Source organism: Malus sylvestris, chromosome 2 (assembly GCF_916048215.2).
Source record: "Malus sylvestris chromosome 2, drMalSylv7.2, whole genome shotgun sequence".
NCBI classification, from domain to species: domain Eukaryota; kingdom Viridiplantae; phylum Streptophyta; class Magnoliopsida; order Rosales; family Rosaceae; genus Malus; species Malus sylvestris.
Genome location: NC_062261.1, coordinates 27,004,052 through 27,013,187, shown reverse-complemented (window position 1 = coordinate 27,013,187; position 9,136 = coordinate 27,004,052). Strand labels below are relative to the sequence as shown.

The following is a 9,136-nucleotide window of genomic DNA, read 5'->3' as shown; positions in this document are numbered from 1 at the left end:
AAGGTAAGCAATCAGAGCTCCGACTGATTGTTCACCTTCTCCCCATCTTGCAGCAGCATGAAGGATAAAGAGAAGAAAAATGAGAAGAGATGATATGAGATACTTTTGCTTTTGAAGAAGTAACTTTCCACAGGCTTATTCTTGAACTGAGCTGGAGGGTTTTCTGGTTTCCTCCAGAGTATAAGGCCGACTGAAGAATTTGAGGGTCAAAACAAGTCCATCAAATCTAGAGTACGTTCCACCCTGCTGATATGGGATACTTTTGCTTTTGACAGAGTAATGAATGTATCGGCACGTGTGCTGTTACGCTTGTCTCCACATGCTTCCTTGTATCCTTCGCACTTGCCCTATCTGTTCCTCAAGCAGATGCGGAATCTTCCCTGGAAACATAAGATGTTGAAGATGAGTACTCGAGAGCAATGCCAGGTAAGTAATCAGGTAAGGGGTTCCAGGCAGTCAGTTCCTGGCTGGAAGCTTGATTCCAAGTGCTGACTGATTGCTCTCTTTCTCCTTGTCTTGCAGGTAAAAACAAGGCCAAAAGAAAAGACAGGGAAAAAGCATGATATGGGATACTCTTGCTTTTAACCCTGATGATATGAGATATTCTTGCTCTAGTATAGCTTGTTTGCAGAGGTATTATCGGGGGGAAAGAAAGCTGAATATTTCGAAAGGCTTCGTTGGGAGTGCCCTCTCAGATATGATGAAGGGTTGAGCATTTTTGCAGGTCTGCCTGTCCGTTGGGGATGGAGGTCGACATATATAGGAGTCTCCCTAACAACAAGTAGTAATGCTATTCCTTTACCCTGCTTGGTTATAGCACGGTAGTGGGAGCTGCCAGTTTCACATGTTTTAACTCTGTCAGAGCACTTTGAAAAAGTGGTCAGTGGTATCTGGCTCTCGAGATTCGGAGAACGATGCCTCTTCGATTTTTGAGAAAGCAATCATGCTGGGGGTATGACTCTCGAGATTCGGAGAGCAGTGTCTCTTCGATTTTTGAGGAAGTAATCATGTTGGGAGTCTGGCTCTCGAGATTCGGAGGGTGGTGCCTCTTCGATTTTGGAGCAAGCAATCTTGTTGGGAGTGTTGTCTCGAATGTGAGTAAAGGTTGGGCATGTTTGCTAGTCTACCTTGCCACGAAGCACAAAGGTTGACACACAGGGACTTTCCAATTATCCAGCAATGGTACTGTTCCTTTACCCTCTCTTCGATTTTGAGAAAGTAGTCATGTTGGGAGTCTGGCTCTCGAGATTCGGAGGACAGTGCCTCTTCGATTTTGGAGCAAGCAATCTTATTGGGAGTGTTTTCTCGAATGTGAGTAAAGGTTGGGCATGTTTGCTAGTCTACCTTGCCACGAAGCACAGAGGTTGACACACAGGGACTTTCCAATTATCCAGCAGTGGTACTGTTCCTTTACAGTTGTGGGTAATAATATGGTAGCTAGACCTTCAAAATTTATGTGTCTAAACTTTTGTTAGTGCTGTTTCTTTGCTATTCTTTTACCTTTCTTGGTCAGAGCGATGTAGTGGGAGCTGCAAGCTTCACGTGCTCAACTTTGGCAGAGAACTTTGGCAAAGTTATTTGTGGTACCCATGAGCTATTGTTGCGTGTGGGAAGTGGGTGATTGAACAGTAAGATTCATGTGCTTTCCACTTCACCAGAAGTCTTCGACAGAATGCCCATAATTTCTGCAAAGTTGAGTGTGCGTGTGACAGGTGTTGACAAGGCTAGAAAAGTAGGTGCCTCTTCGATTTCTGAGATCGGCCCTCGTGGTCTCTGAGCAGCCCAGCTTTTGAGAAAGCGAGCGCCTCTTCGATTGATTCGGAGAACGATGCCTCATCGATTTTTGAGAAAGCAATCATGCTGGGGGTCTGGCTCTCGAGATTCGGGAAGCAGTGTCTCTTCGATTTTTGAGAAAGTAATCATGTTGGGAGTCTGGCTCTCGAGATTCGGAGGGCGGTGCCTCTTCGATTTTGGAGCAAGCAATCTTGTTGGGAGTGTTTTCTCGAATGTGAGTAAAGGTTGGGCATGTTTGCTAGTCTACCTTGCCACGAAGCACAGAGGTTGACACACAGGGACTTTCCAATTATCCAGCAATGGTACTGTTCCTTTACCCTCTCTTCGATTTTTAAGAAAGTAGTCATGTTGGGAGTCTGGCTCTCGAGATTCGGAGGACGGTGCCTCTTCGATTTTGGAGCAAGCAATCTTATTGGGAGTGTTTTCTCGAATGTGAGTAAAGGTTGGGCATGTTTGCTAGTCTACCTTGCCACGAAGCACAGAGGTTGACACACAGGGACTTTCCAATTATCCAGCAGTGGTACTGTTCCTTTACCCTTGTGGGTAATAATATGGTAGCTAGACCTTCAAAATTTATGGGTCTAAACTTTGTTAGTGCTGTTTCTTTGCTATTCTTTTACCCTTCTTGGTCAGAGCGATGTAGTGGGAGCTGCAAGCTTCACGTGCTCAACTTTGGCAGAGAACTTTGGCAAAGTTATCTGTGGTACCCATGAGCTATTGTTGCGTGTGGGAAGTGGGTGATTGAACAGTAAGATTCATGTGTTTTCTACTTCCCCAGAAGTCTTTGACAGAATGCCCATAATTTCCGCAAAACTAAGTGTGCGTGTGACAGGTGCTGACAAGGCTGGAAAAGGCTGGAAAAGTAGGTGCCTCTTCGATTTCTGATATCGGCCCTCGTGGTCTCTGGGGAGCCCAGCTTTTGAGAAAGCGAGCGCCTCTTCGATTTCTGAGATCGGCCTTCGTGGTCTTTGAGCAGCCCAACTTTTGAGAAAGCAAACGCCTCTTCGATTTCTGAGATCAACCCTCGTGATCTCTAAGCAGCCCAGCTTTTGAGAAAGCAAACGCCTCTTCGATTTCTGAGCAGGCGCCTCTTCGATTTCTGAAGCTTCGTCGAGTGCAGATTTTTATAGGGGCTGGCATTAAGTTCCAAAGCACACTTGAATCTCCACCAGTAGAAGCTTCATTCTTGCACTTCTAAGATCTTGATTTGTCCGACCTCTTCTCTCTTCAACACCTTTGAAAATGTCTGGCCCCTCCGACCGTCGTTTTGACTTGAACCTTGTTGAAGAGGCAGCCCCGCCTTCTCCAGACAACATATGGCGCCCATCCTTCGTCTCCCCTACTGGTCCTCTTACCGTTGGGGATTCCGTGATGAAGAATGATATGACCGCTGCGGTGGTGGCCAGGAACCTTCTCACTCCCAAAGATAACAGACTACTTTCCAAACGGTCTGATGAGTTAGCTGTTAAGGATTCGCTGGCTCTCAGTGTTCAGTGTGCAGGTTCTGTGTCTAATATGGCCCAACGCCTATTTGCTCGAACCCGCCAAGTTGAATCATTGGCGGCTGAAGTGATGAGTCTCAAACAGGAGATTAGAGGGCTCAAGCATGAGAATAAACAGTTGCACCGGCTCGCACATGACTATGCTACAAACATGAAGAGGAAGCTTGACCAGATGAAGGAAACTGATGGTCAGGTTTTACTTGATCATCAGAGATTTGTGGGTTTGTTCCAAAGGCATTTATTGCCTTCGTCTTCTGGGGCTGTACCGCGTAATGAAGCTCCAAATGATCAACCTCTGATGCCTCCTCCTTCTAGGGTTCTGTCCAATACTGAGGCTCCAAATGATCCCCCTCCAGTGCCTTCTCTTTCTGGGGCTCTACCGACTGCTGAGACTTCTCCTAAGCAACCTTTGTGAAGGCTCCCTCTTGTGTGCTTATTTTGACTCATGTATATGTACATATTTGTAGCTTATCGGGGATATCAATAAATAAGCTTTCCTTCATTTCAACGTATTGTGTTAAATACACCAAAGCCTTCTTCGCTAAGTTCTTTGAATTTTCTTTTGTTAAAGCTTGTATGTTGAAGCTTTCTGAGTGGAGCATGTAGGTTGGGGTAGTGTTCTCTTAATTTCCCGAATGAGGAAAACTTCTCGGTTGGAGACTTGGAAAATCCAAGTCACTGAGTGGGATCGGCTATATGAATCTTAGAACGCCATTGTGCTCGATCATGTGTCATGTCCTTCGTTAGATCCAAGTACTCTAAGTCTTTTCTTAGAGTCTCTTCCAAAGTTTTCCTAGGTCTTCCTCTACCCCTTCGGCCCTGAACCTCTGTCCCATAGTCGCATCTTCTAATCGGAACGTCAGTAGGCCTTCTTTGCACATGTCCAAACCACCGTAACCGATTTTCTCTCATCTTTCCTTCAATTTCGGCTACTCCTACTTTACCTCGGATATCCTCATTCCTAATCTTATCCTTTCTCGTGTGCCCACACATCCAACGAAGCATCCTCATCTCCGCTACACCCATTTTGTGTACGTGTTGATGTTTCACCGCCCAACATTCTGTGCCATACAGCATCGCCGGCCTTATTGCCGTCCTATAAAATTTTCCCTTGAGCTTCAGTGGCATACGGCGGTCACACAACACGCCGGATGCACTCTTCCACTTCATCCATCCAGCTTGTATTCTATGGTTGAGATCTCCATCTAATTCTCCGTTCTTTTGCAAGATAGATCCTAGGTAACGAAAACGGTCGCTCTTTGGTATTTCTTGATCTCCGATCCTCACCCCTAACTCGTTTTGGCCTCCATTTGCACTGAACTTGCACTCCATATATTCTGTCTTTGATCGGCTTAGGCGAAGACCTTTAGATTCCAACACTTCTCTCCAAAGGTTAAGCTTTGCATTTACCCCTTCCTGAGTTTCATCTATCAACACTATATCGTCTGCGAAAAGCATACACCAAGGAATATCATCTTGAATATGTCGTGTTAACTCATCCATTACCAACGCAAAAAGGTAAGGACTTAAGGATGAGCCTTGATGTAATCCTACAGTTATGGGAAAGCTTTCGGTTTGTCCTTCATGAGTTCTTACGGCAGTCTTTGCTCCTTCATACATATCCTTTATAGCTTGGATATATGCTACTCGTACTCCTTTCTTCTCTAAAATCCTCCAAAGAATGTCTCTTGGGACCCTATCATACGCTTTTTCCAAATCTATAAAGACCATGTGTAAATCCTTTTTCCCATCTCTATATCTTTCCATCAATCTTCGTAAGAGATAGATTGCCTCCATGGTTGAGCGCCCTGGCATGAACCCGAATTGGTTGTCCGAAACCCGTGTCTCTTGCCTCAATCTATGCTCAATGACTCTCTCCCAGAGCTTCATTGTATGACTCATTAGCTTAATACCCCTATAGTTCATGCAATTTTGTACGTCGCCCTTATTCTTGTAGATAGGCACCAAAGTGCTCATTCGCCACTCATTTGGCATCTTCTTCGTTTTCAAAATCCTATTGAAAAGGTCAGTGAGCCATGTTATACCTGTCTCTCCCAAAAGTTTCCAAACTTCGATTGGTATATCGTCTGGGCCTATTGCTTTTATATGCTTCATCTTCTTCAAAGCTACAACCACTTCTTCCTTCCGGATTCGACGATAAAAAGAGTAGTTTCTACACTCTTCTGAGTTACTCAACTCCCCTAAAGAAGCACTCATTTCATGTCCTTCATTGAAAAGATTATGAAAATAACCTCTCCATCTGTCTTTAACCGCGTTCTCTGTAGCAAGAATCAATTAATTCGAAAGCAATACAGCACCTGGGTAAAAAATAGAGAGTTGGGTACAGGTTGCCATTCCCTCCAAGGTTGCTCGTGTTATTTAAACATGGAACGATTGACTCTGTCAATGCTGATATCGGATATGGGTTCTATGGGCTGATCATCGTCACCAATTGGAGCAGAGCTCAAAGGATCCCTACTGAATTCATCTGCAAAAGAAAATGGAAGGTCGCACATAACTAGATCAAAACAATGAACTGAAAGCCTGGAACCACGACCCAAAATTCTGATCACAAAAGGGAAGGCTATCAACTCTCACCGTAAACAGTATATAAGGAAGAAGGGGGAGGGGTGGACATGAAGTTGAGGCCACAGTAAAATCCCAGTGCTAATACCAATGTCATCATAGCGTAAGCTGGCACAGCCAATGCCCAATACCTGAAAATAGTACCATAAATTCAAAAGAGCAATCTTGTTACTTTGTTAGGAAGGGCTTTTCTAATGGTTAAATCTGCTTCTGACTGTTTGGCAACAAAAAGTAAAAAATTCTTATGGGTTACAAAAGCATAGTGCTATCTAGAGGAAGCACTTCAAAGTGCTTTTTCAGTTATTTTTTAACAGACAGCAACTTCATTGAAAAGCCAGGAAGCTAAAGCCACAGGGAACAGAAAAAGATAAAACAGACGATAAAGGTTGGCAAGATAGAAGACGTTGCAATATGCTAAGACGTCAACCCCAAAAAAACTACCGGACTAGACAGTGCTCAACGGTGGACATGGCAAACCATCCCTTAACAAAACATGAACCAAGGAGGAAGGGGGTCGATTTAACCAAACGTCATAGTGCATCCTCCTTTTTCCATGGATGCAAAAACACTTCCAAGAGCTTTTTCAGTAAACACTTGGAATTTTTATAAACAATTTCATCTTGCTTTCAATATTAGCGCTCCTAACCAAAGCGCTTATAACGAATTCCCCAAAAGACCCTAATTTCTGATTCATAGCGCAAAGTTCTTGTTACCGACCCAAATGACTATAAATTTCTCAAACTACGACAAACATTCTCAAAGTTGCAAGAAGCTAATCATCTAATCATTTGGACAAACAAAACAATGGAATCGATGGAGGATAACCATCTTGAACGAAAACTTAATAAACACAAACGATTGAAAGTGAAACCAGAGGGCACTGACCTGCTGGGATAGTAAAAGATCCCAATGGAATGCAGCCAAGACTCAGGAACATATGCCCACACCAAGAATATAACTGCTAACATAACAGCACAACACACAGTATACCCAAAATAAAGAAATATAATTAAAACAAGTATTTGTTTTCCGAACTGAAAAAGAATGAAGATTGGAAGCAGTGTTTGAAATTTTCACAAATTTGCGCTATTTCCAGAAATTTGCATATCGATGTTTCCACTGATACCGATATTTTAAACACTGATTGGAAGATGAAGAAGGGGACCTGTAGCCACAACAGTAGTGATGGAACCAACAAAGCCATAGACTTCAGAAGGCTTGGGGCCATGAAACCCAGAAGCCTTATCATCTGGATCCACAAATGACACAGTTGCCCTCCTCTTCTTTGACACACTCAGGATTCTTCTGGGGCTGCAAACAGAATATGAATCCTCCATTCCCTTCAATTCTTCTTCTTCTGGGTTTCCACCCAATTCTTAAAAATCTAGAAATTACAAGGAAAAATAAAAAGCATAAGATTGAAGAGAGAACACCCAAAATTTAGACAGACAAACAGAGAGAGAGAGAGGGGGTACCTGGAAAGGGAAAATTACAGATTCCCAACTTGTCTCAGCAAGCTGAGTTTTTGTGGGGCTGGGATTCGAACTGAACTCAGTTCTCAAAATTTTGGAAAGAAAATCTGAAAGCGTGAAAGATTTTCATGGAGGATTTCTGAAATTTATCAACCGAATTATGCATTTGACAGACGGACACGACGGAGGGAGGGAGGTGGAGCTCGCGGCGTTGGGGAGGGGAGACTTTGAAAACTACCATATTTTGTACCAAAAAATGATTTTTAGCTTATCTTTTGCGATCTTACAAATTTAACCAAAAATCCATACAAAAGTTCTAAGTTGCCCCTCCATTCCTTGTCTCTTCTTCCCCCTTTCTTCGACTCCCACCAACCCATCCCATCCCACCCCACCCTACCTGTCTCTTCTCCAAATCCACCACCACCGACGCACCCACCCTACCTGTCTTTTCTCCAAATCCACCACCACCGCGCACCCGCTGTGACCGGCACCACTACCATATCTCGCTCTCTCCGTACGATGATAGAAGATTTCCAAAAATACGAATCATGGGTTGTTCTAATTTGCTTCCATTAAAGCATTTCTGCGTATTTTGAGAGCTCATTTTTTGTAAACCATTTCCTTTTTGTTTCCCTCGTAATTTCTTCAATTAGAAAAGTCGTCATATTCTACTATTATGATGCTACTTATTAGCTGCATGTCATATTTTTTACATACTGCGCAGCCGGTGAAGTTCTAGTTGCATGTTATTGGTGCACATAAGAGCTTGCTAATTAAGGTAGTAATTCACAAGTTGTTGAGAAGCAACTAGTTGTCTGCAAATTGTAACAGTGTAGTAGTAATTTTCTTTTGTTTGCAGGAAACTTTCAGATTACAAGTTGTTTTACTACCATTGCCAATCTCAGGTATGCCACATATGTTTCTTTACATAAGTTATGAGTGCCTAACTGGATTTGGGAGAAGAGACAGGGTGGGGAGCCGAAGAGAGGGGAAAGAGACGAGAGGAGAGGGGGCAATTTAGAAGTTTTACATGATTTTTTTGTTAAATTTGTAAGAATTGTAAAAGGTAGGCTAAAAATTAATTTGTGGTACAAAATATGACTAGTTATCAAAATTTGCCGTTGGAGAGAGAGAGTCGCATGACGTCGTTGCACTTGAAACCTCTTAAAAATACAGAGGATTAATTATATTAACACCACGTGAAATTCATCGCGTTTCTAGGAAAACCCCTGACATTTGAACAATTACTCTAACAACCGCTACAGTTTTACTTTACTTTCGTATTACCAATTAAAAACGAATTTACTCTTGCATTTAATACTTGAAAATAAAAATGAAATACTAGGAAAATCATATTTTTAAACCAAATGAACGTGTCATCAATAAGAAAAAAAAACACGTTAATCGACACTTAATTAATAATCCAATAATCTACAACTACATCATTTAATTTATAAATTTGATTTAAAAAATTTAGTTCCCAAGCATTACCCAATAAAAAAGAAGTCCAAAAAAATGTCAAATTAAAAAATTACATGAAACACCATTAATTTCTTTTCCTGTTTATTGTAAATAATTTTTTTATTTTCAATAATTAACCATAAGGGTAAATTCATCTTTAAGGAGGTGATGTTAAAGTGCAGTGTAATTTCTCGAACTTGAGGGGATTTTGTGAAAACACGGTTAATCTCCAAGGGTGTTTAGTGTAATTAGCCCAAAATGTAATTCATTTTGAGTTGCAGCATTTACGTAAATGGCTAAATTATTTGGTTGTCCGAAAAT

General features: G+C 42.2%; 1 protein-coding gene across 3 annotated transcripts; it reads right to left on the bottom strand.

Moving 5' to 3' along the window:
* Positions 1 to 5,591: 5,591 nt before the first annotated feature.
* On the bottom strand, positions 5,592 to 7,724 carry LOC126585871 (phosphatidylinositol N-acetylglucosaminyltransferase subunit P-like). 3 transcript variants are annotated; one of them, XM_050250446.1, is made up of 5 exons: positions 7,358 to 7,724; positions 7,048 to 7,266; positions 6,768 to 6,840; positions 5,895 to 6,013; positions 5,592 to 5,814 (listed from the first exon to the last, which is right to left on the bottom strand). In XM_050250446.1, exons 2-5 carry the CDS (start codon positions 7,217 to 7,219, stop codon positions 5,672 to 5,674), a joined length of 507 nt encoding a protein of 168 aa, XP_050106403.1. In that variant the 5' UTR covers positions 7,220 to 7,266; positions 7,358 to 7,724; the 3' UTR covers positions 5,592 to 5,671. The 3 variants fall into 3 exon arrangements, with proteins under 3 accessions (XP_050106403.1, XP_050106416.1, XP_050106409.1); XM_050250459.1 differs by having other exon boundaries at positions 5,592 to 5,784; positions 7,358 to 7,701; XM_050250452.1 differs by lacking the exon at positions 7,358 to 7,724 and having other exon boundaries at positions 7,048 to 7,350.
* Between the last annotated feature and the right edge of the window lie 1,412 nt (positions 7,725 to 9,136).

Excerpts from the sequence above, each read along its gene's own strand:
- LOC126585871 (XM_050250446.1), bottom strand. The coding sequence starts at position 7,219 with ATGGAGGATTCATATTCTGTTTGCAGCCCCAGAAGAATCCTGAGTGTG. Across the intron at positions 6,841-7,047 it reads CACTACTGTTGTGGCTACAG|TTATATTCTTGGTGTGGGCA; the intron begins GTCCCCTTCTTC and ends TTATGTTAGCAG. Across the intron at positions 5,815-5,894 it reads TTCCTTATATACTGTTTACG|TTATGTGCGACCTTCCATTT; the intron begins GTGAGAGTTGAT and ends GTTTTGATCTAG.